Raw genomic sequence first — 27,280 nt, 5'->3', positions numbered from 1 at the left:
GATTTAAACTGGGACATGCTTAACACCCCGGCCGTCCTACAATCTAAACTAGATGCCCTCAATCTCACACAAATGATCAAGGAACCTACCAGGTACAACCCAAAATCCATAGCCATGGTCACCCTCTTAGATATTATCCTTACTAACTTGCCCTCTAAATATACCTCTGCTGTCTTCAACCAGGATCTCAGCGTAATGGGTCCGCGGTCAAATGACCCCCCCCCCCCTCATCACTGTCAAACACTCCCTAAAACACTTCAGCAAGCAGGCCTTTCTAACCGACCTGGCCCGGGTGTCCTGGAAGGATATTGACCTCATCCCGTAAGTAGAGGATGCCTGGTTGCTCTTCAAAAGTGCTTTCCTCTCCATCTTAAATAAGCATGCCCCATTCAAAAAATGTAGAACTAAGAACAGATTTTGCCCTTGGTTCACCCCAGACTTGACTGCCCTTGACCAGCACAAAAACATCCTGTGGCGTTCTGCATTAGCATTGAATAGCCCCCGCGATATGCAACTCTTCAGGGAAGTCAGGAACCAATATACACAGTCAGTTAGGAAAGCTAAGGCTAGCTTTTTCAAACAGAAATTTGCTTCCTGTAGCATTAATTCCAAAAAGTTTTGGGACACTGAAATACATGGAGAATAAGAGCACTTCCTTCCAGCTGCCAGGAGCGGAAACACTGTCACCACTGTCACCAATGTCGTGACGTGGCTCTCTTTGGGTATAGCGTGCCTTCCCCCTCCCTCTCTCGCCTACACCCAGGCTGCTGTTATCTCAGGTTGTAAATTCCTGGAGGAGACACTCTTCCTCATGGCCAGACAGTATAGACAGAGAGAAAAGGTTTCACAGGAGAACAAAGGAATTTCTTCCACATCACAGAACTTCAGAACTGAACAATATTCATGTTCTGGAGAATGTATAAACGGTCGGTGAAGTAGCCAGCTACAAAATGATCAATTTTGTACAATTTCATGAAACTCATGAGAGACAATACAGCCACATTACCATAACCCTGTTTATACAAGTGTCTCAGTTATGAGGTTTGCATCTAATTGTTGTATAAATGAATGAGTAAAGATGAAACTATTTGTGAAATTATGTAATGTGATTTTAAACTGTTTAATGAAGGAAACTCCAATTCCCTTTGGAGTTTAACAAAAACATTGGCCCGCCCCATGAGCACAGACATTGATCTGGCGTCATGGGACAGCCCCTTTCTGCTCTTCCGAATATAACCCCCACCTTGGGAATTCATCTTCAGACCATGCTTCTCTCAATTACGAGGGCTAGGGTTTGAGTGTAGAGACCAGCTTACCTTGATAACCACGAGAGGGCTAAGGTTTCAGACCATCTGACCTCGATAACCGAGAGGGCTAAGGTTTGAGTGGATTGCTGAAATCTTAACTATACCACGTGGTTAAACTCTGAGACTATCGATACCGACAGAATAAGAACACATTTTTTATACTAATTACTAGTCTACAGCTAGGAAATATGTACCCGTTGAACGTGAAGGCCGAGAACCGCCGAAACACCTATTCTATAACAACTATTGCTGAATGTTACTCTGAACTATCCATTCTAACCACGGCAGAGAGAGAGAGGGCGGACAAACCGAGATCACGACGACACACTGAGCGTAAATATACATATTGATTGCAATTATTCCCGAATGAGTGAGCATTCATGTGCAAAGGATTAGCATTTCAATTGTTATAATTATCAACTTTGTAGTGTCTTACCTTTCGCGCCCTCCTAGGTACCTTTGTCTAACAAGCCGCCATGCCGGTATAGCTATCATTTCCTTGTAACTATATCTATTGTTTGTTGTTTTACGCATTTCTGTGATTATTTAATTAGTAAATAAATTATTTAAGACAATTGATGTATGGATGATTCATAGTGAAGACTGGGTTCGTGAAGATAACCAACAATTTACAACGTTTGCAATGAGACTAACGTGAGGTAAAGAATAATTAATTAATTAGAAGACTAGTTGATCAGATATTAAAAATTATGACTTTGTAATCTTAACATTTTCCTTGGTGCCGTGACTTCCTAGATAATTACAGTTACATGATTAAGTTGGTTCAATCACGTAATAATAATTACAGAGAATTTATTTGATAAAAATAAGTATTCAGTTTAATGATGCCAAAGACACGACACCACCGATAAATCTATGATGATCGAGAATTTCAATAAGTATTTTTCCCCAGCTGGCCATGGCTTTCCACCTGGCTACCCCTACCCCGGCCAACACCTCAGCACCCCCTGCAGCAACTTGCCAACCCCCCCCCCCCCCCCCCCCCCCCCACACACTTCTACTTCACCCAAATTCAAACAGCTGATGTTCTGAAAGAGCTGTAAAATCTGGATCCCTACTAATCAGCTGGGCTAGACAATCTGCACCCTCTCTTTCAAAAATTATCTGCTGAAATTGTTGCAACCCCTATAACTAATTCAACCTCTCTTCCGTATCGTCTGAGATCCCCAAAGACTAGAAATCTGCCGCGGTCATCCCCCTCTTCAAAAGGGGGAGACACCTTAGACCCAAACTGTTACAGACCTATATACATGCTGCCCTGCCTTTCTAAAATCTTCAAAGCCAAGTTAATAAACAGATCACTGACCATTTTGAATCACACCGTACCTTCTCCACTATGCAATCTGGTTTCCGAGCTGGTCTTGGGTGCATCTCAGCCACGCTCAAGGTACTAAACGATATCATAACCACCATCGATAAAAGACAGTACTGTACAGCCGTCTTCATCGACTTGGCCAAGGCTTTCAACTTTGTCAATCACCACATTCTTATAGGCAGACTCAACAGCCTTGGTTTCTCAAATGACTGCCTCGCCTGGTTCACCAACTACTTCTCAGACAGAGTTCAGTGTTACAAATCGGAGGGCCTGTTCTCCGGACCTCTGGCAGACAGTCTCTATGTGGGTGCCACCGGGCTCAATTCTCGGGCCGACTCTTTTCTCTGTATACATCAATGATGTCGCTCTTGCTGCTGGTGATTCTCTGATCCACCTCTAACGCAGACAACACCATTCTGTATGCATCTGGTTCTTCTTTGGACACTGTGCTAACAAACTTCCAAACAAGCTTCAACGCCATACAACACTCCTTCCGTGGCGTCCAACTGCTTTTAAATGCTAGTAAAACTAAGTGCACGCTCTTCAACCGAATGCTGCCCGCACCCTCCTGCCCAACTAGCATCACTACTCTGGATGGTTCTGACCTAGAATATGTGGACAACTACAAATACCAAGGTGTCTGGTTAAGACTGTAAACTCTCCTTCCAGACTCACATTAAGCATCTCCAATCCAAAATGAATTCTAGAATCGGCTTCCTATTTCGCAACAAAGCCTCCTTCACTCATGCCGCCAAACATACCCTCGTAAAACTGACTATCCTACCGATCTTTGACTTCGGTGATGTCATTTACAAAATAGCCCCCAACACTCTACTCAGCAAACTGGATGTAGTCTATCACAGTGCCATCCGTTTTATCACCAAAGTCAAATATACTACCCAACACTGCGACCTCTATGCTCTCGTTGGCTGGCCCTCACTACATATCCGTCGCCAAACCCACTGGCTCCATGTCATCTATAAGTTTAGCTAGGTAAAGCCCCGCCTTATCTCAGCTCACTGGTCACCATAGCAACATCCACCTGTAGCATGCGCTCCAGCAGGTATATTGCACTGGTCATCCCCAAAGCCAACACTTTTACTTTGGCCACTTTTCCTTCCAGTTCTCTGCTGCCAATGACTGGAACGAATTGCAAAACTTTCTGAAGCTGGAGTCTTTTATCTCCCTCTCTAACTAAGCATAAGCTGTCAGAGCTGCTTAACAGTATTTATGCTGCAGTAGTTTATGTGTCGGGGGGCTGGGGTCAGTTTGTTATATCTGGAGTACTTCTCCTGTCCTATTCGGTGTCCTGTGTGAATCTAAGTGTGCGTTCTCTAATTCTCTCCTTCTCTCTTTCTTTCTCTCTCTCGGAGGACCTGAGCCCTAGGACCATGCCCCAGGACTACCTGACATGATGACTCCTTGCTGTCCCCAGTCCACCTGGCCATGCTGCTGTTCCAGTTTCAACTGACCTGAGCCCTAGGACCATGCCCCAGGACTACCTGACATGATGACTCCTTGCTGTCCCCAGTCCACCTGGCCATGCTGCTGCTCCAGTTTCAACTTCCACCTGACTGTGCTGCTGCTCCAGTTTCAACTGTTCTGCCTTATTATTATTCGACCATGCTGGTCATTTATGAACATTTGAACATCTTGGCCATGTTCTGTTATAATCTCCACCCGGCACAGCCAGAAGAGGACTGGCCACCCCACATAGCCTGGTTCCTCTCTAGGTTTCTTCCTAGGTATTGGCCTTTCTAGGGAGTTTTTCCTAGCCACCGTGCTTCTACACCTGCATTGCTTGCTGTTTGGGGTTTTAGGCTGGGTTTCTGTACAGCACTTTGAGATATCAGCTGATGTACGAAGGGCTATATAAATAAATTTGATTTGATTTGATTAACCATCACTGTACCTGTACACAGCCAATCTGTAAATAGCACACCCGACTACCTCATCCCTATATTATTACTTACCCTCTTGCTCTTTTACACCCCAGTATCTCTACTTGCACATCATCTGCACAAATATCTCCAGTATTAATGCTAAATTGTAATTATTTTGCCTCTATGGCCTATTTATTGCCTACCTCCCTACTCTTCTACATTTGCACACACTGTACATAGATTCTTTCTATTTTTATTTTGTGTTATTGACTGTACGTTTGTTTATGTGTAACTCTGTGTTGTAGTTTTTGACGCACTGCTATGCTTTATCCTGGCCAGGTCGCAGTTGTAAATGAGAACTTGTTCTCAACTGGCCTGCCTGGTTAAATAAAGGTTAGATAAATAAAAAATATTTTTAAAAGTACTCTATTCCATCTTATTTCGCAAACCACTGTTTCATCAGCACAGCCATGCAATTTATATACTAGATCTACACCGTAAAAACAGACATTATTTTCAATTTCTTTTAAACTAGCATTTGGTTTTCAACAGTGGAGATTTGTAATAACCTTGCTGTCTGTCTCTGCCATTTGTAACATTGTTTCAATATTGAAATTCGATCTCCAGCTGTCCTATGGTAATGAACATGTGGGGACGAGACAGACAGTGTCACACCCTGATCTGTTTCACCTGTCCTTGTGATCGTCTCCACCCCCTCCAGGTGTCGCTTATTATCCCCGGTGTATATTTCCCTGTGTTTCCTGTCTCTCTGTGCCAGTTCGTCTTGTTTGCCAAGTCAATCAGCGGTTTTCCTTGCTCCTATATTTTTCCCCAGTCTCTTTTGGTTCTAGTCCTCCTGGTTTTGACCCTTGCCTGTCCTGACTCTAAACCCTCTGCCTGTTCTGTCTTCAAGTCTGCCTATCCCCTTGTACTGTTTGGACTCTGATCTGGTTACTGAACCCCTGCCTGGCCTGACCTCGAGACTGCCCTTTGTCTGGAACTGTGTCTGCATTTGGATCTCGCCTTGTGTCCTTATACACCGGCAGGCTGGAAGCTTTTCTCAGTCAGTTGAAAACATGAATCGGCATAATCTTTATGGATATACAGTATAAAAAAATTCAATAGAAAAACACAAAATGCAGCTGATTTGCTGTCATTCCAGCTTCAGTTTGAAATAATTGTGTTTGCTGTGTAGTTGGCTCTCTCTTCTGAGCAGTGGCCTGGCAAAATCGCACATCATTAGCTCATTGTAATGGATAATAATTTGAAAACAGCTTAAACAAACGCAAACGCAGCTACCTTGCTGTTTTTCTGGCTACACTGTTTGACGTGACTGTGTTAGCCACAGTTGGCTAGCTAGCAAGCAAGGGGTAAGAACTTTGGCAGCCATCATGGCAAAGGAACATTTAGAATGACCTACTAAGAACAAAAAGTCTTAATAACTGGGTCGCGTCTCTGGCGACCGAACTGATAGAACGAACGACCAGTCAGCTTGGGTAGCAACCCTAGATTTGTGTTGGGTAATAGTATGAATAAATTAATTAAAATAATAATAATGAAATTAATTTAATGAAAATATGTCAATCATTATTGGAATATGTTGGTAACACGTTGTATAAAAGCAAGAATGTTCTCGAAGCCGGTGTTTAGAGGATAAATTGGCACGGTGAGAATATATCCTCCAAATACCTGCTCTGGGGGCATTATCACTTAAGTGTGTTTTTAACCATTCCAGTGGAGCACAAAACCTTTCAATAACGATTCCATAATTATAAACAGTAGGTGTGTGTGACCGTATGAGAAGGAGATAGGAGAGGAGATAGAGCTCTTTATGGGGTACTGGGCAGTGGACTGACAATTAACAGCTCAAATGATTCCTCATCCGAGAGCACAGACCCCATCCATCCATCTTACCTCAGGAGAAGCCGGGTGGGAGAATGAACACGGAGACATGGACCTCTGAAGGAGAAAAAAGAAACAGAGGGCTGTTTGATCAGTTGAATTTTCTCCCTAGGCTGCATTCTTCTTTGTGGGCTTAGTGAGACATAGACATTGTTTGACAGACAGTGTTACAAGCCTAATCGAGTAGAGTCAGTTTTGACAGATAAAGGGAAATGACAAAATCTTATCACATCACAATTTCTAGAAAGCCCTTACTGAGTTCCATTGATCTCTGTAATAAGTCTGTGTCCCACATAGCACCCTTTTCCCTAAATAGTATAGGGCTCTGGTCAAAAGTAGTGCACTATATAATAAGGTGCCAATTGAGGCTCAGCTAAGTGTTTGCATGGGAGAGAACACTACACGCAGGTCAAACAGGCTAAATGTACCTGCCCTGCATTTCAATGGTGCAGCTAAGTGTTTGCATATATATATATATATATATATATATATATATATATATATTGTTTGTTTGACGGATATGCATACGCGAGTATATATTAATGCATACATTGTATATAGTCTATATATAGTGGAGTTGTATCCTATCACACACAGAGTTAATAGGACAAATATTAGAATCACTTAACTAGTCAAACAGGTTAGCTAAAAAGGTGTAATCAATGAGAATTATATTATGTTTGTCTTGATAGAACACCACTTGTGTCGTAGTAGGACAGACAAAAACTCATATGATCTTTAACTGTTAATCATATAAATACATCCTGAATACAATAGGGCCATTCCAAACAAGAGAAGGATATCCGCGCCTTAAACCTTAATGGTAAACCTTAGGATAGAGAGGAAACCCTTAGCGCTATAATATGATGGAGGGTGGTGTGCTGTGCCCTATGACCTCTCTGCTTCGGTGCACCTCCGATAGTTCCAGAGGCGTGTAATTGAAATGGGGTTCGTAGATCATTAAGTCCGGCCTCTCGATGTCCAGTATCGCCTTGTCTTTGGGGATGGCTGCCAAGTCCTTATAGCCAATGACCTGATTGTCCATTTTGGCCTGGAAAGAGGAATATAAGAAGAGGGAGAACATGACATGGGATTGCATTGTGAGGTGTGTGTGTGTGTGGTCTTGTTCTTCTATCCTTGTGGGGACCTGAAATCCCCCAAAGTCCCCACCAGGATAGTAAAACAAAAAAAATTATCCATGCGAGGATAAAGGCTATTTTCAGCTTAGGGGTTAGGTTAAGGGTTCAAATTATTGTTAAAATTAGGGTTAGGGTAAGGGTTAGGTTTGTGGTTAGGGGTTAAGGAAAATAGGATTTTGAATGGAAATACTTTTTAGGTACCCACAAGGGTGTGTGTGTGCGCGTGTGTGTGTGTGTGTGTGGAGGAGTGGCTGCCTTATGGTGCAGACTCACTGTGATGGCCATGGCTAGGGATCCTGGGATGCGGATACCACGGAGGGAACACACACTCCCAGGTGAGGTGCGGGCCAGCTGCTGCTTCCAAACACACAAATTGTCAAAGGTCACAGGGTTTGACACACAGCAACAACATTGAGATTGTTGCTCAGTTAGTAGAGCATGACACGAGCAACTTCCGGGTCATATGCACTCACTCTGGATACAAGTGTTTGCTATATGGCATATACAGTACAAGTCAAAAGATTGGACACAACTACTCATTCCAGGGTGTATCTTAATTTTTACTATTTTCTACATTGTCGAATAATAGTGAAGACATCAAAACTATGAAATAACACATATGTAGTAACCAACCATTTTTTTAAACAAATCAAAATAGATTTGAGATTTGAGATGCTTCACAGTAACAATCCTTTGCCTTGATGACAGCTTTGCACACTCTTGGCATTCTCTCAACCAGCTTCATTAGGTAGTCAACTGGAATGCATTCCAATTAACATGTGTGCCTTGTTAAAGGTTAATTTGTGGAATGTCTTTCCTTCTTAATGCGTTTAAGCCAATCAGTTGTGTTGTGACAAGATAGGGATGGTATACAGAAGATAGCCCTATTTGGTAAAAGACCAAGTCCATATTATGGCAAGAACAGCTCAAATAAGCAAAGACATGACAGTCCATCATTACTTTAAAACATGAATGTCAGTCAATCCGGAAAATTTCAAGAACTTTGACAGTTTCTTCAAGTGCAGTCGCAAAAACCATCAAGCGCTTTGATGAAACTGGCTCTCATGAAGACCGCCACAGTAAAGGAAGACCCATAAATACCTCTGCTGCAGAGGATAAGTTCATTAGAGTTACCAGCCTCAGAAATTGCAGCCCAAATAAACACTTCAGAGTTCAAGTAACAGACACATCTCAACATCAACTGTTCAAAGGAGACTGCGTGAATCAGGCCTTCATGGTCAAATTGCTGTTGGAAAAAAATAAACACTACAAAAGGACACCAATAATAAGAAGACACTTGCTTGGGCCAAGAAACACAAGCAATGGACATTAGCCCAGTGGAAATCTGTCCTTTGGTCTGATTAGTCCAAATTTGAGATTCTTGGTTCCAACTGCAGTGTCTTTGTGAGACGCAGAGCAGGTGAACAGATGATCTCCGAGTGTGGTTCCCACCATGAAGCACGTAGGAAGAGGTGTGCTGTTGTGGGGGTGCTTTGCTGGGGATACTGTCAGTGATTTATTTAGAATTCAAGGCACACTTAACCAACACGGCTACCACAGCATTCTGCAGTGATATGCCATCCCATCTGGTTTGCGCTTAGTGGGACAATAATTTGTTTTTCAACAGGATAATGATCCAACACACCTCCAGGCTGTGTAAGGGCTATTTGACCAAGGAGAGTGATGAGTGCTGCATCAGATGACCTGGCCTGCACAATCACCCAACCTCAACCCAATTGAGATGGCTTGGGATGAGTTGGACCGCAGAGTGAAGGAAAAGCAGCCAACAAGTGCTCAGCCTATGTGGGAACTCCTTCAAGACTGTTGGAAAAGCATTCCAAGTGAAACTGGTTGAGAGAATGCCAAGCGTGTGCAAAGCTGTCATCAAAGCAAAGGGTGGCTATTGGAAGAATCTCAAATATAATGTATTTTGATTTGTTTATTTCATAGTTTTGATGTCTTCACTATTATTCTACAATGCAGAAAATAGTTTTAAAAAATAAAGAAAAACCCTTGAATGAGTAGGTGTGTTCAAATTTTTGACTGGTATTGCACCATACTGTATTACTTGATATGAAAAAATATATGACATGTCACGTTTGTCCATTTTTATAATACATTTTTTACATATATGGTTCTTCATCTGTAGGATTCTGTGTAACATAGATCGACACACTTAACTTATACTGTTTCCAGATAAATAGTCTGTGAAAACTTTACTAGTTGGGAAATTGAACTACCTCTAAAACATGTATGTGCACTCTAATTTGCCTTGCTTCCCATCTATATTGCTAGGGAAAAATGGCACATCCACTAACATTTCTTCTCCTCGATGAATGTATTTAGAGACATATAGAAAAGCATAATTCAATTCTGTATGATTCGTCAGGCAACGCTCTAATACCAACCACGATCAATAAAAACCATACCTTTGGCATCATTTTATAGGATGACAAAAAAATGTTCTCTTGATGAGGCTTCACTGAAAGAAAGAGAGTCAGTGTTAAACAATGAGAGAGATGATCATAAAATTGAGGCACATAAAAGTTGCAATTCAATAATGCCCACTCAGTGGCAAGGACAATTGAAACATCAATTCACAAAAGTGTCACTCAAACGAGTACCGAGCAAATCATCCTTGAAATGTGTTAAGAGTGAAGTGCCATTGGACATTGAACAAGGCATTCAGAGAGATCATTGGTTGCTCATAGTACCAGTAGTAGTTCTTTATTAGTCCCAAATTGCACAATGCAGTGCCCATCACATTGCTGTATAATGTGTCTATATATACTACCGTTCAAAAGTCACTTAGAAATGTTCTTGTTTTTGAAAGAAACGCACATTTTTGTCCATTAAAATAACATAAAATTAATCAGAAATACAGTTTAGACATTGTTAACGTTGTAAATGACTATTGTAGCTGGAAACCGCAGATTTTAATGGAATATCTACATAGGCGTACAGAGGCCCATTATCAGCAACCATCACTCCTGTGTTCCAGTGGCACGTTGTGTTAGCTAATCCAAGTTTATCATTTTAAAAAGGTTAATTGATCATTCGAAAACCCTTTTGCAATTATCTTAGCACAGCTGAACACTGTTGTGCTGATTAAAGAAGCAATACAACTGGCCTTCTTTAGACTAGTTGAGAATCTGGAGCATAAGCAGAAATTGCCAAGAAACTGAAGATCTCCTACAATGCTGTGTACTACTCCTTCACAGAACAGCACAAACTGGCCCTAACCAGAATAGAAAAAGGAGTGGGAGGCCCCGGTGCACAACTGAGCAAGAGGACAAGTACATTAGTGTCTAGTTTGAGAAACAGATGCCTCACAAGTCCTCAACTGGCAGCTTCATTAAATAGAACCTGCAAAACACCAGTCTCAACGTCAACAGTGAAGAGGCGATTCTGGGATGCTGGCCTTTTACACTTTTTGGGATACTACATGATTCCATATGTGTTATTTAATAGTATTGATGTCACTATTATTCTACAACGTAGAAAATAGGTAAAAATAAAATAATTCTTTAACCTGTCTCCTCATCTTCATCTACACTGATTGAAGTGGATTTAACAAGTGACTTCAATAAGGGATCATAACTTTCACTTGGATTCACCTGGTCACTCTGTCATGGAAAGAGCAGATTTGTATACTCAGCGTGTGTATATATACAGTTGAAGTCAGAAGTTTACATACACTTCGGTTGGAGTCACTCGTTTTTCAACCACTCCACAACTTTTTGTTAACAAACTATAGTTTTGGCAAGTCGGTTAGGACATCTACTTTGTGCATGACACAAGTCATTTTTCCAACAATTGTTTACAGACCAATTATTTCACTTATAATTCACTGTATCACAATTCCATTGGGTCAGAAGTTTACATACACCAAGTTGACTTTGCCTTTAAACAGCTTGGAAAATTCCAGAAAATTATGTCATGGCTGTAGAAGCTTCTGATAGGCTAATTGACATCATTTGAGTCAATTGGAGGTGTACCTGTGGATGTATTTCAAGGCCTACCTTCAAACGCAGTGCCTCTTTGCTTGACATCATGGGAAAATGAAGGAAATCAGCCAAGACCTCAGAAAAAATTGTAGACCTCCACAAGTCTGGCTCATCGTTGGGAGTAATTTCGAAAAGCCCGGAGATACCACGTTCATCTGTACAAACAATAGTACGCAAGTATAAACACCATGGGACCACGCAGCCGTCATACCGCTCAGGAAGGAGACGTGTTCTGTCTCCTAGAGATGAATGTCCTCTGGTGCGAAAAGTGCAAATCAATCCCAGAACAACAGCAAAGGACCCTGTGAAAATGCTGGAGGAAACAGGTACAAAAATATCTATATCCACAGTAAAACGAGTCCTATATCTACATAACCTGAAAGGCCGCTCAGCAAGGAAGAAGCCACTGCACCACAACCGCCATAAAAAAGTCAGACTATGGTTTGCAACTGCACATGGGGACAAAGATCGTACTTTTTGGAGAAATGTCCTCTGGTCTGATGAAACAAAAATATAACTGATTGGCCATAATGACCATCGTTATGTTTGGAGTAAAAAGGGGGTGGCTTGCAAGCCAAAGAACACCATCCCAACCATGAAGCACGGGGGTGGCAGCATCATGTTATGGGTGTGCTTGCTGCAGGAGGGACTGGTGCACTTCACAAAATAGATGGCTTCATGAGGTAAGAAAAGTATGTATGTGGATATATTGAAGCAACATCTCAAGACAAGTTAAAGCTTGGTCAAAAATGGGTCTTCCAAATAGACAATGACCCCAAGCATACTTCCAAAGTTGTGTCAAAATAACTTAAGGACAACAAAGTCAAGGTATTGGAGTGGCCATCACAAAGCCCTGACCTCAATCCTATAGAAAATTTGTGGGCAGAACTGAAAAACTGTGTGCGACAAGGAGGCCTACAAACCTGACTCAGTTACACCAATCCTGTCAGGAGGAATGGGCCAAAATTCACCCAACTTTTTGTGGAAAGCTTGTGGAAGGCTACCCGAAAAGTTTGACCCAAGTTAAACATTTTAAAGGTAATGCTTCCAAATACTAATTGAGTGTATGTAAACTTCTGACCCACTGGGAATGTGATGAAACAAATGAAAGCTGAAATAAATCATTCTCTCTACTATTATTCTGACATTTCATATTCTTAAAATAAAGTGGTGATCCTAACTGACCTAAGACAGGGAATTTTTACTCTGATTAATTGTCAGGAATTGTGAACAACTGAGTTTAATTATATGTGGCTAAGGTGTATGTAAACTTCCGACTTCAGCTGTATGTGTGAAGAAAAAAAAAAAAATATATATATATATATATATATATACAGTGGGGCAAAAAAGTATTTAGTCAGCCATCAATTGTGCAAGTTCTCCCACTTAAAAAGATGAGAGAGGCCTATAATTTTCATCATAGGTACACTTCAACTATGACAGATAAAATTTGATTTTTTTCTCCCCAGAAAATCACATTGTAGGATTTTCAATTAATTTATTTGCATATTATGGTGGAAAATAAGTATTTGGTCACCTACAAACAAGCAAGATTTCTGGCTCTCACAGACCTGTAACTTATTCTTTAAGAGGCTCCTCTGTCCTCCACTCGTTACCTGTATTAATGGCACCTGTTTGAACTTGTTATCAGTATAAAAGACACCTGTCCACAACCTCAAACAGTCACACAGTTTGTTCTATTCACTGCTTTAGCACACTCTGCCAACCCGGATGTTCTAGCTGTGTCTGAATCCTGGCTTAGGAAGACCACCAAAAACTCAGACATTTTAATTCCAAACTACAACATTTTCAGACAAGATAGAACTGCCAAAGGGGGCGGTGTTGCAATCTACTGCAAAGATAGCCTGCAGAGTTCTGTCCTACTATCCAGGTCTGTACCCAAACAATTTGAACTTCTACTTTTAAAAATCCACCTCTCTAAAAACAAGTCTCTCACTGTTGCCGCCTGCTATAGACCACCCTCTGCCCCCAGCTGTGCTCTGGACACCATATGTGAACTGATTGCCCCCCATCTATCTTCAGAGTTCGTGCTGCTAGGCGACCTAAACTGGAACATGCTTAACACCCCAGCCATCCTACAATCTAAACTTGATGCCCTCAATCTCACACAAATAATCAATGAACCTACCAGGTACCTCCCCAAAACCTTAAACACGGGCACCCTCATAGATATCATCCTAACCAACTTCCCCTCTAAATACACCTCTGCTGTCTTCAACCAAGATCTCAGCGATCACTGCCTCATTGCCTGCATCCGTAATGGGTCAGCGGTCAAACGACCTCCACTCATCACTGTAAAACGCTCCCTGAAACACTTCTGCGAGCAGGCCTTTCTAATCGACCTGGCCGGGGTATCCTGGAAGGATATTGATCTCATCCCGTCAGTAGAGGATGCCTGGATATTTTAAAAAAATGCCTTCCTAACCATCTTAAATAAACATGCCCCATTTAAGAAATTTAGAACCAGGAACAGATATAGCCCTTGGTTCTCCCCAGACCTGACTGCCCTTAACCAACACAAAAACATCCTATGGCGTTCTGCATTAGCATTGAACAGCCCCCGTGATATGCAGCTGTTCAGGGAAGCTAGAAATCATTATACACAGGCAGTTAGAAAAGCCAAGGCTAGCTTTTTCAAGCAGAAATTTGCTTCCTGCAACACTAACTCAAAAAAGTTCTGGGACACTGTAAAGTCCATGGAGAATAAGAACACCTCCTCCCAGCTGCCCACTGCACTGAAGATAGGAAACACTGTCACCACTGATAAATCCACCATAATTGAGAATTTCAATAAGCATTTTTCTACGGCTGGCCATGCTTTCCACCTGGCTACTCCTACCCCGGACAACAGCACTGCACCCCCAACAGCAACTCGCCCAAGCCTTCCCCATTTCTCCTTCTCCCAAATCCATTCAGCTGATGTTCTGAAAGAGCTGCAAAATCTGGACCCCTACAAATCAGCCGGGCTAGACAATCTGGACCCTTTCTTTCTAAAATTATCTGCCGAAATTGTTGCCACCCCTATTACTAGCCTGTTCAACCTCTCTTTCGTGTCGTCTGAGATTCCCAAAGATTGGAAAGCAGCTGCGGTCATCCCCCTCTTCAAAGGGGGGGACACTCTTGACCCAAACTGCTACAGACCTATATCTATCCTACCGTGCCTTTCTAAGGTCTTCGAAAGCCAAGTCAACAAACAGATTACCGACCATTTCGAATCTCACCATACCTTCTCTGCTATGCAATCCGGTTTCAGAGCTGGTCATGGGTGCACCTCAGCCACGCTCAAGGTCCTAAACGATATCTTAACCGCCATCGATAAGAAACATTACTGTGCAGCCGTATTCATTGATCTGGCCAAGGCTTTCGACTCTGTCAATCACCATATCCTCATCGGCAGACTCGACAGCCTTGGTTTCTCAAATGATTGCCTCGCCTGGTTCACCAACTACTTCTCTGATAGAGTTCAGTGTGTCAAATCGGAGGGTCTGCTGTCCGGACCTCTGGCAGTCTCTATGGGGGTGCCACAGGGTTAAATTCTTGGACCGACTCTCTTCTCTGTATACATCAATGAGGTCGCTCTTGCTGCTGGTGAGTCCCTGATCCACCTCTACGCAGACGACACCATTCTGTATACTTCCGGCCCTTCTTTGGACACTGTGTTAACAACCCTCCAGGCAAGCTTCAATGCCATACAACTCTCCTTCCGTGGCCTCCAATTGCTCTTAAATACAAGTAAAACTAAATGCATGCTCTTCAACCGATCGCTACCTGCACCTACCCGCCTGTCCAACATCACTACTCTGGACGGCTCTGACTTAGAATACGTGGACAACTACAAATACTTAGGTGTCTGGTTAGACTGTAAACTCTCCTTCCAGACCCATATCAAACATCTCCAATCCAAAGTTAAATCTAGAATTGGCTTCCTATTTCGCAACAAAGCATCCTTCACTCATGCTGCCAAACATACCCTTGTAAAACTGACCATCCTACCAATCCTCGACTTTGGCGATGTCATTTACAAAATAGCCTCCAATACCCTACTCAACAAATTGGATGCAGTCTATCACAGTGCAATCCGTTTTATCACCAAAGCCCCATATACTACCCACCATTGCGACCTGTACGCTCTCGTTGGCTGGCCCTCGCTTCATACTCGTCGCCAAACCCACTGGCTCCATGTCATCTACAAGACCCTGCTAGGTAAAGTCCCCCCTTATCTCAGCTCGCTGGTCACCATAGCATCTCCCACCTGTAGCACACGCTCCAGCAGGTATATCTCTCTAGTCACCCCCAAAACCAATTCTTTCTTTGGCCGCCTCTCCTTCCAGTTCTCTGCTGCCAATGACTGGAACGAACTACAAAAATCTCTGAAACTGGAAACACTTATCTCCCTCACTAGCTTTAAGCACCAACTGTCAGAGCAGCTCACAGATTACTGCACCTGTACATAGCCCACCTATAATTTAGCCCAAACAACTACCTCTTTCCCAACTGTATTTAATTTTTATTTATTTATTTATTTTGCTGCTTTGCACCCCATTATTTTTTATTTCTACTTTGCACATTCTTCCATTGCAAAACTACCATTCCAGTATTTTACTTGCTATATTGTACTTACTTTGCCATCATGGCCTTTTTTGCCTTTACCTCCCTTCTCACCTCATTTGCTCACATTGTATATAGACTTGTTTATACTGCATTATTGACTGTATGTTTGTTTTTACTCCATGTGTAACTCTGTGTCGTTTTATCTGTCGAACTGCTTTGCTTTATCTTGGCCAGGTCGCAATTGTAAATGAGAACTTGTTCTCAACTTGCATACCTGGTTAAATAAAGGTAAAATAAAATAAATAAAATAAACACTCCAAACTCCACTATGGCCAAGCCCGAAGAGCTGTCAAAGGACACCAGAAACAAAATTGTAGACCTGCACCAGACTGGAAAGACTGAATCTGCAATAGGTAAGCAGTTTGGTTTGAAGAAATCAACTGTGGGAGCAATTATTAGGAAATGGAAGACAAGACCACTGATAATCTCACTCGATCTGGGGCTCCATGCAAGATCTCACCCCGTGGGGTCAAAATGATCACAAGAACAGTGAGCAAAAATCCCAGAACCACACGGGGGGACCTAGTGAATGACCTGCAGAGAGCTGGGACCAAAGTAACAAAGCCTACCATCAGTAACACACTACGCCGCCAGGGACTCAAATCCTGCAGTTCCAGACGTGTGCCCCTGCTTAAGCCAGTACATGTCCAGGCCCGTCTGAAGTTTGCTAGAGAGCATTTGGATGATCCAGAAGAAGATTGGGAGAATGTCATATGGTCAGATGAAACCAAAAAGATTACTTTTTGGTAAAAACTCAACTCGTCGTGTTTGGAGGACAAGGAATGCTGAGTTGCATCCAAAGAACACCATACCTACTGTGAAGCATGGGGGTGGAAACATCATGCTTTGGGGATGTTTTTCTGCAAAGGGACCAGGATGACTGATACTTGTAAAGGAAAGAATGAATGGGGCCATGTATCGTGAGATTTTGAGTGAAAACCTCCTTCCATCAGCAAGGGCATTGAAGATGAAACGTGGCTGGGTCTTTCAGCATGACAATGATCCCAAACACACCGCCCGGGCAACGAAGGAGTGGCTTCGTAAGAAGCATTTCAAGGTCCTGGAGTGGCCTAGCCAGTCTCCAGATCTCAACCCCATAGAAAATCTTTGGAGGGAGTTGAAAGTCCGTGTTGCCCCGCAACAGCCCCAAAACATCACTGCTCTAGAGGAGATCTGCATGGAGGAATGGGCCAAAATACCAGCAACAGTGTGTGAAAACTCTTGTGAAGACTTACAGAAAACGTTTGACCTCTGTCATTGCCAACAAAGGGTAATGACAGAGGCTACCCAGGGTAGCCTAGTGGTTAGAGTGTTGGACTAGTAACCGGAAGGTTTCAAGTCCAAACCCCCGAGCTGACAAGGTACAAATCTGTCGTTCTGCCCCTGAACAGGCAGTTAACCCACTGTTCCTAGGCCGTCATTGAAAATAAGAATTTGTTCTTAACTGACTTGCCTAGTTAAATAAAGGTAAAATGTAAAAAATTAAATAACAAAGTATTGAGAAACTTTTGTTATTGACCAAATACTTATTTTCCACCATAATTTGCAAATAAATTCAATAAAATCCTACAATGTTTTAAGTGTGAGAACTTGCACAATTGGTGGCTGACTAAATACTTTTTTGCCCCACTGTATATACCCATTGGTTCTTGAAGAGTAACTTATACCTCATGATCTTAGTTCAATTGTCTTACCCCATCAAAACCCTCTCTCTTGATAAGAGTTCAGATTATGACACTGATAAAGCTGCTATCCTTCAGGCTTACAAGCTGTTTTTTCATATCCGTCTGTTTGTCATTACTGCTGTGAGAAAATACACATGGTCTCTTTGTGTCCTAAGTTGAAACATAAAATGAGAGAGAGAAAAAGCAATTTATTATTCTGGGAGCACTCTAGTCCATTAAGTCTATGGTTGGGACTGGTGTAACTCCTAAACAAGATTTTGGATCAGATGTGTATAAATCCTTTGCTTCAGATTTCTCTGTATATATCAATGATGTTGCTCTTGCTGCGGGCGATTCCCTGATCCACCTCTACGCAGACGACACCATTCTATATGCTTTCGGCCCGTCATTGGACACTGTGCTATCTAACCTCCAAACGAGCTTCAATGTCATACAACACTCCTTCCGTGGCCTCCAACTGCTCTTAAATGCTAGTAAAACCAAATGCATGCTTTTCAACCGATCGCTGCCTGCACCCGCATGCCCGACTAGCATCACCACCCTGGATGGTTCCGACCTTGAATATGTGGACATCTATAAGTACCTAGGTGTCTGGCTAGACTGCAAAAACTCCTTCCAGACTCATATCAAACATCTCCAATCGAAAATCAAATCAAGAGTCGGCTTTCTATTCCGCAACAAAGCCTCCTTCACTCACGCCGCCAAGCTTACCCTAGTAAAACTGACTATCCTACCGATCCTCGACTTCGGCGATGTCATCTACAAAATGGCTTCCAACACTCTACTCAGCAAACTGGATGCAGTCTATCACAGTGCCATCCGTTTTGTCACTAAAGCACCTTATACCACCCACCACTGCGACTTGTATGCTCTAGTCGGCTGGCCCTCGCTACATATTCGTCGCCAGACCCACTGGCTCCAGGTCATCTACAAGTCCATGCTAGGTAAAGCTCCGCCTTATCTCAGTTCACTGGTCACGATGGCAACACCCATCCGTAGGACACGCTCCAGCAGGTGTATCTCACTGATCATCCCTAAAGCCAACACCTCATTTGGCCGCCTTTCGTTCCAGTACTCTGCTGCCTGTGACTGGAACGAATTGCAAAAATCGCTGAAGTTGGAGACTTTTATCTCCCTCACCAACTTCAAACATCAGCTATCTGAGCAGCTAACCGATCGCTGCAGCTGTACATAGTCTATTGGTAAATAGCCCACCCATTTTCACCTACCTCATCCCCATACTGTTTTTATTTATTTACTTTTCTGCTCTTTTGCACACCAATATCTCTACCTGTACATGACCATCTGATCATTTATCACTCCAGTGTTAATCTGCAAAATTGTAATCATTCGCCTACCTCCTCATGCCTTTTGCACACATTGTATATAGACTCCCCCTTTGGTTTCTACTGTGTTATTGACTTGTTAATTGTTTACTCCATGTGTAACTCTTTGTTGTCTGCTCACACTGCTATGCTTTATCTTGGCCAGGTCGCAGTTGCAAATGAGAACTTGTTCTCAACTAGCCTACCTGGTTAAATAAAGGTGAAAAAATTAAATTAAATTAAAAATAAAAAAATAAAAAAGATAGGTTCGTGTCTCTGCAGAGCGGCGATGATGTTAAGCAGCCGGTGAGGATACTGCAAGACACTGGGGCAGACCAGGTCTTCATTTTGGTGGGTGTTTTGCTTTTATCTGACTAGTACAAGGCGTGGAGATGGGTTGCATGGAAGTTCCTTTGTATAATGTGGAACTCGAGTCTGATCTTATTTCTGGATCCGTTGTCATTGGAGTGAGGCCTAGCCTACCGGTGAAGGGGTCTCATTCATTTTAGAAAACGATTTGACTAGAGGGAAGGTCTTGCCAAATCCTGTCGTTATTAAGGAATCCAGAGTAGAGCAACCTGATGGGTTATCAGAGAACTACCCTAGAGTGTTCCCAGCATGTGGTGTTATACGTGCTACGTCTAAGAAAGGCACCAGGAGCAAGTCTATAGTTGAGGAGGATGTCAGCTATCACACCATGGTTGATTTGTCTGAGACATTTATGGGTGATTCTGATTTCAGTAAACCTCCTTAGTTGACTTCTCCTTTGAAAAAAAATGAAAGTAAATGACTTTGTAGGACCGCTGAAGGAAGAGAGGGTTCCTACAGTTCACACTTCAATGTCAAGGAAGCAGCTGATTGCTAGACAGACATACTTCCAGATGAAAAGTTTGATGAAGAGAGAGTGTGGGTTACTTTGACAGAGATGGTGTTCTAATGAGGAAATGGCATTCTTGCTCCACATCTCAGCAAGAAGATTGGCCCAGTGTATCTCAAATTGTTGTTCCAGTGTGAGTTGGCTCACGATGGTAGCATAGCAGGCCATCTTGGCGTCAACAAGATATATGAACATCTTTCACTTCTCTGCGCAATCAGGATTGAGACACATCAGTAGCCAGTACAACTCAGATCCTCTGCAAACATGTCTGACAAGCCAGATCTCGCTGAAGTCACAAACTTCGACAAGACCAAGTTGAAGAAGACCGAGACACAAGAGAAAAATCCCTTGCCCACCAAAGAAACCATCGAACAGGAGAAGCAAGCAACAGCATGAAGCCCAATCCTCTGCTATGCATTGTACATTCCACAAGCATTGCCTTTTTCACCTCTTAGCTGTGTAACTGTGTAACCCAAAACCTAAGCTGCGTTGTGATTGGACAAAAGCAATGACTGTACAGCACCTCCCTAGAACATTTTGACCAATGTTATTGCGAGTGTGGCGAAATGCAGAAAACTACCCAATACACACAAATATAAATAAAGGAATGGAATAAGAATATATACTGAACATATAAATACAGTTGAAGTAGGAAGTTTACATACACCTTAGGCAAATACATTTAAACTCAGTATTTCACAAATCCTGACATTTAATCAGAGTAAGAATTTCCTGTCTTCGGTCAGTTAGGATCACCACTTTATCTTAAGAATGTGAAATGTCAGAATAATAGAAGAGTGATTTATTTCAGCTTTTATTTATTTCATCACTTTCCCAGTGGGTCAGAAGTTTACATACACTCAATTAGTATTTAGTAGCATTTCCTTTAAATGGTTTAACTTGGGTCAAACGTTTCGGGTAGCCTTCCACACGCTTCCCACAATAAGTTGGGTGAATTTTGTTCCATTCCTCCTGACAGAGCTTGTGTAACTGAGTCAGGTTTGCTCGCACACACTTTCAGTTCTGCCCACAATTTTTATATAGGATTGAGGTCAGGGCTTTGTGGTGGCCACTCCAATAGCCATTTTGACACAACTTTCGAAGTATGCTTGGGGTCATTGTCCATTTGGAAGACCCATTTGCGACCAAGCTTAAACTTCCTGACTGATGTCTAGAGATGTTGCTTCAATATATCCACATAATTTTCCTACCTCATGATGCTATCTATTTTGTGAAGTGCACCAGTCCCTCCTGCAGCAAAGCACCCCCACAACATGATTCTGCCATCTCTGTGCTTCATGGTTGGAATGGTGTTCTTTGGCTTGCAAGCCACCCCCTTCTTCCTCCAAACATAACGATTGTCATTATGGCCAAACAGTTCTATTTTTGTTTCATCAGACCAGAGGACATTTCTCCAAAAAGTAGGATCTTTGTCCCCATGTGCAGTTGCAAACCGTAGTCTGGCGGTTGTGGAGCAGTGGCTTCTTCCTTGCTGAGCGGCCCTTCAGGTTATGTAGATATAGGACTCGTTTTACTGTGGATATAGATACTTTTGTACCTGTTTCCTCCAGCATCTTCACAAGGTCCTTTGCTGTTGTTCTGGGATTGATTTGCACTTTTCGCACCAAAGTACGTTCATCTCAAGGAGACAGAACGCATCTCCTTCCTGAGGGGATTGACGGCAGCGCGGTCCCATGGTGTTTATACTTGCATACTATTGTTTGTACAGATGAACGTGGTACCTTCAGGCGTTTGGAAATTGCTCCCAAGGATGAACCAGACTTGTTGAGGTCTACCATTTGTTTCTGAGGTCTTGGCTGATTTCTTTGATTTTCCCATGATGTCAAGCAAAGAGGCACTGAGTTTGAAGGTAGGCCTTGAAATACATCTACACCTCCAATTGACTCAAATTATGTCAATTAGCCTATCAGAAGCTTCTAAAGCCATTTTCTGGAACTTTCCAAGCTGTTTAAAGGCACAGTCAACTTAGTGTATGTAAACTTTTGTCCCAGTGGAATAATCGTTTTGTAAACAATTGTTGGAAAAATTACTTGTGTCATGCACAAAGTAGATGTCCTAACCGACTTGACAAAACTAGAGTTTGTTAACAAGAAATGTGTGGAGTGGTTGAAAAACGTTTTAATGACTCCAACCGAAGTGTATGTAAACTTTCGACTTCAACTGTATATATGTAATATGTCTTACAGAGCCTTTCCATAAGTCCACTCAAGTTTCTTCAACTGTCTTCTGACAGCGATGTCGATGTTGTGCTGTGATGCCAGCAGATTCCAGACTGCATTTGCCGCTCGCCCATCATCTTCAACCAAGTCGATGGCTTGAATAGTCGCTGGAATTTGAATACAATGTAAAAGTGATGACCAGCAGGGTCAAATAATATAAACAGTGGTTATAGAAGGTGCAACAGGTCAGCACCTTAGGAGAAAATGTCAGTTGGCTTTTTATTGCTGAGCATTCAGAGGTCAAGACAGCAAGTGTGTGAGAGAAAATATCGAAACACACAAAGTAACGTGTTAATGAGTTCCGATAGCCAATCTATTATCCAACGATTAGTTTAACAGTCAGACTATTGTAGGTGTGAAAATTCCCTCCAACAAACAATACCCTACCTGCGTGTGGTCAACTATTTCAGCACCGTTTCACGCTGCTCTGAGACAAGCATGGGGACTGGTCTTGATAAATCAATTACATTTTTATTTTCACTTAATCTCCGTTTGGGTATTGGTTAGACTACAATTAGGGTGTGTAAATGTTAGGATTATTTTGCTCTTAGTGCTGTAGCCTACTCCCGACCGGTCACGCTGTACAGCACCATATTTTCCTAATGGAAACCCTGAGGGTTTCGTTTTTCTTGGAATAGAAACACCATAATAATAATAATAAAATTAATTTAGCAAAATTTCTTCAAATCAATCCCATACACTACGTTCTTACAAAAAAGGTTTTAAATTCTCTAGTACAGCCCATATTAAAGATTGTTGAATGCTTCTCAAAGATGCCCACTGGTGGTCAAACTAGCACTAACTAGCATTAATGGCAACAATGGCTGCCATAGAATTCTGCGGCAGCCCGCACGGTGTGCTACAGTGTGATTTAACTTCACAGGAAGAACCAGGATTAACACCTTTAGTTGGCTCTCACAATTTGATTTCAAGAAAAACAAATCGCTTTTCTCGATCATTTTGGTTTGCGTCCTGTTTTTAAGTATGGTGTGGGTTTTTATTTTGTTTGCCTCTTCTTGGGAAAATTTTGTGGGCTCTCATGGTGGGTTCTAGTTGTTGTTGCTAGTCAACTTTCAGTGGACACCCTCATGAGTGTCTTTCAGAACCCATCCTAAAACCCCACCTGTTTCGTTTTGGTTGTGGTCAGTGACTTAGTTCCCCCTTCTGTTAGAGCAACATTATTTGGTTTTCTTGCTGGAGAGTGTAAAAATGTAACAACTGCAGATTTCCCCTTTAAATGGATACTTCTGGATTTTGGCAAGGAGGCCCTTTATCTATCAGATGAACTTGTGGATACCACTTGTATGTCTCTGTGTCCAGTATGAAGGAAGTTAGAGGTAGTTTTGCGAGCCAATGCTAACTAGCATTAGCGTAATGGCTACAAGTCTATGCGTATCTGCTAGCATGCTAGTAGATACCCATAGCATAGACTTCCAGTCTGAGTTCATAACTTAAAAGTTATGTTTCGTAGGACCATATCTATAAATGGCATACACTTTTCTAAATAGCAGAAGTCTTACCTCAGACAAGAAAAGGAATCATTTCTGTCACTTTGGGGTTATTCATCCCAAGCTCTGACCTAGAAGACAAAATAGAAATGTGATTATATAACAAATTGCTAAATATTCTCAGATTTGGGGTATTCCTATTATTTTGTGATATTTATAGCTTTTGAGTGTAAACCAGCAAAGTATATTAAGAGATTTAAATATATACAGCCTTTTATAGTCCAATTTTGTAGTATGGTTTAGAAAAGCAACTCAGAAAGACAGACAACCTCGTCATAGAAACGATGGAACTAGGTACACATCTAGGATCAGAATCCACTCCCTCAATTCTAACTTTAAACATGAGTGGTAAAAATGCAAAAGTGACCCAATATCAGCGTCTATGGAGAACTTCACCCTACTCGACTAGTTCTGACAGTGGAGTCTTTCCCCATTGGTCCATGATGGTTCAATAACACCAGAAGACCCTAAATACACAAAAAATAAATTGATCATCTGATCAAATACTGATCCCATTGAAATAACTCAGAGTTAGAGATAACAGAGACAAGCAAAAGACATCAGGTCGTATATATGCACTGAGCAAAATATGCTATTATTTTGATATACAGTACTGTAGAAACCTCTACTAATCACTACATATAGCATACATTATGCACAGTTATGATTGCAAAGTACAAATCCTTTTAAGTCATTTCACATGCCATGGTGAGAATATCAGTTGGTACAATGGAAACCAATCCTAACCTTAACCATTAGTGGGGGAAATACAAAATGGACCCAACATCTGTGTCTAGTAGCAACTGAAGAGCATGCAGTAGAGATGCTGGTTCCAGATAACCATTGGGATTTCACAGGAGACATGGAGGTGGTGTTCTGTAACATTTGTCTTTGGGATTCTCTTTCAAACTAATGCTTAGGATCAATCAATATGGGGATCAAGTGTCTGTTGCTCCAATTTTCCTTTGTGGCCATCCACCCTCCCCAAATAGAGGACAGCCATCGCATCTGCTAAATTACATTGTTGGTTTTAAAATATTAGAACATTCCAGAGAGACAGGAGGAATTATGGCCATAATCCACAAAAACTATAATAAAATAAAAACGTATTTGTTACATATGCCAAATACAACAGGTGTAGACCTTACCGTGAAATGCTTACTTACGAGCCCTTAACCAACAATGCAGTTCAAGAAATAGAGTAAAGAAAGTATTTACTCAATAAACTAAAGTAAAAAATGATATAAAAACACAATAACTGCCTTTCTGAAGACAAACAATATATACAAAACTGTATACGAAACGCTTCAGTCTGGTTTTAGACCCCATCATTGCACTGAGACTGCACTTGTGAATGTGGTAAATTACCTTTAAATGGCGTCAGACTGAGGCTCTGCATCTGTCCTCCTGCTCCTAGACCTTAGTGCTGCTTTTGATACCGTCGATCACCACATTCTTTTGGAGAGATTGGAAACCCAAATTGGTCTACACGGACAAGTTCTGGCCTGGTTTAGATCTTATCTGTCGGAATGATATCAGATATCAGTTTGTCTCTGTAGATGGTTTGTCCTCTGACAAATCAACCTTAAAAGTTCCTCAAGGCTCTGTTGTAGGACCACTATTGTTTTCACTATATATTTTATCTCTTGGAGATGGCATTCGGAAACACAATGTTAACTTTCACTGCTATGCAGACGACACACAGCTGTACTGTTCGATGAAACATGGTGAAGACCCAAAATTGCCCTCCCTGGAAGCCTGTGTTTCAGACATAAGGAAGAGGATGGTGGCAAATGTTCTACTTTTAAACTCGGACAAAAAAGAGATGCTAGTTCTAGGTCCCAAGAAACAAAAATATCTTCTGTTGAATCTGACAATACATTTTAATGGTTGTACAGTCATCTCAAATAAAACTGTGAAGGACCTCGGCGTTACTCGTCAGGTAGCCTAGTGGTTAGAGCTTTGGACTAGTACCTGAAAGGTTGCAAGATCGAATCCCCAAGCTGACAAGGCTCCTAGGCCATCATTGAAAATAAGAATTTGTTCTTAACTGACTTGCCTATTTAAATAAAGGTTAAATAAAAATGTAATTTTTTAAAACTCTGGACCCTGATCTCTTTTGACGAACATATCAAGACTCTTTCAAGGACAGCTTTTCTCCATCTAAGTAACATTGCAAAAATCAGAAACTTTCTGTCCAAAAATTATGCAGAAAAATGTATTCATGGTTTTGTCACTTCTAGGTTAGACTACTGCAATGCTCTACTTTCCGGCTACCCGGATAAAGCACTAAATCATCTTCAGTTAGTGCTAAACACGGCTGCTAGAATCTTGACTAGAACCCAAAAATGTGATCATATTACTCCAGTGCTAGCCTCTCTACACTGGCTTCATGTTAAGGCCAGGGCTGATTTCAAGGTTTTACTGCTAACCTACAAACTGCTAACCTACATGGGCTTGCTCCTCCCTATCTTTCCGATTTGATCTCTGCCGTACATACCTACACATATGGTACAGTCACAAGACGCAGGCCTCCTAATTGTCCCTAGAATTTCTAAGCAAACAGCCGGAGGCAGGGCTTTCTCCTATAGAGCTCAATTTTTATGGAATGTTCTGCCTATCCATGTGAGAGGCGCAGACTCGGTCTCAACCTTTAAGTCTTTATTGAAGACTCATCTCTTCAGTAGATCCTATGATTGAGTGTAGTCTGGCCCAGGAGTGTGAAGGTGAACGGAAAGGCACTGGAGCAACGAACTGCCCTTGCTGTCTCTGCCTGGCCGGTTCCCCTCTCTCCACTGGGATTCTCTGCCTCAAACCCTATTACAAGAGCTGAGTCACTGGCTTACTGGTGCTCTTCCATGCCATCCCTAGGAGGGGTGCGCCACTTGAGTGGGTTGAGTCACTGACGTGATCTTCCTTTCCAGGTTGGCGCCTGCCCTTTGGGTTTGTGCCGTGGGGGAATTCTTTGTGGGCTATACTCGGCCTTGTCTCAGGATATTAAGTTGGTGGTTGAAGAAATCCCTCTAGTGGTGTGGGGGCTGTGCTTTGGCAAAGTGGGTGGGTTTATATCCTGCCTGATTGGCCCTGTCCGGATGGGGCCACAGTGTCTCCCGAATCCCTCCCATCTCAGCCTCCAGTATTGATGCTGCAATAGTTTGTGTCGGGGGGCTAGGGTCAGTCTGTTATGGCTGGAGTATTTCTCCTGTCATATCCAGTGTCCTGTGTGAATTTAAGTCTCTCACTCTCTCTCTTGCTCTGGCCTGATGACTCTCTCTCTCTGGCCTGATGACTCCTTGCTGTCCCCAGTCCACCTGGTCATGCGGCTGCCCCACAGTTCTGCCTGTGGCTATGGAACCCTGACCTGTTTACCGGACCTGCTACCTTGTCCCAGACCTGCTGTTTTCAACTCTCTAGAGACAGCAGGAGTGGTAGAGATACT

The 27,280-nt window shown here is 42.2% G+C and overlaps 1 protein-coding gene across 7 annotated transcripts in view; it reads right to left on the bottom strand.

Moving 5' to 3' along the window:
- The window catches only part of LOC109884164 (dematin), a 90,049-nt gene that overhangs the window by 24,947 nt on the left and 37,822 nt on the right, over positions 1-27,280 (bottom strand). For 2 of the 7 annotated variants that reach the window (XM_020476193.2, XM_020476160.2), the window contains exons 2-7: positions 23,854-23,912; positions 22,299-22,440; positions 9,997-10,049; positions 7,841-7,921; positions 7,324-7,479; positions 6,441-6,485 (exon numbers count right to left, since the gene is read on the bottom strand). In XM_020476193.2, the coding sequence (XP_020331782.1) occupies positions 6,441-6,485; positions 7,324-7,479; positions 7,841-7,921; positions 9,997-10,049; positions 22,299-22,311 (348 nt within the window). In that variant the 5' untranslated portion in view covers positions 22,312-22,440; positions 23,854-23,912. Of the gene's footprint in view, positions 1-6,440; positions 6,486-7,323; positions 7,480-7,840; positions 7,922-9,996; positions 10,050-22,298; positions 22,441-23,853; positions 23,913-25,209; positions 25,363-27,280 lie in introns of those variants that run through there. The other 5 variants (XM_020476166.2, XM_020476172.2, XM_031807671.1 and 2 more) reach the window with 5 other exon arrangements.

This window comes from Oncorhynchus kisutch, linkage group LG3 (assembly GCF_002021735.2).
Source record: "Oncorhynchus kisutch isolate 150728-3 linkage group LG3, Okis_V2, whole genome shotgun sequence".
Classification (NCBI taxonomy): Eukaryota; Metazoa; Chordata; class Actinopteri; order Salmoniformes; family Salmonidae; genus Oncorhynchus; species Oncorhynchus kisutch.
The sequence above is the reverse complement of the archived record's forward strand: the minus strand, read 5'-3'. Positions and strand labels throughout refer to the sequence as shown.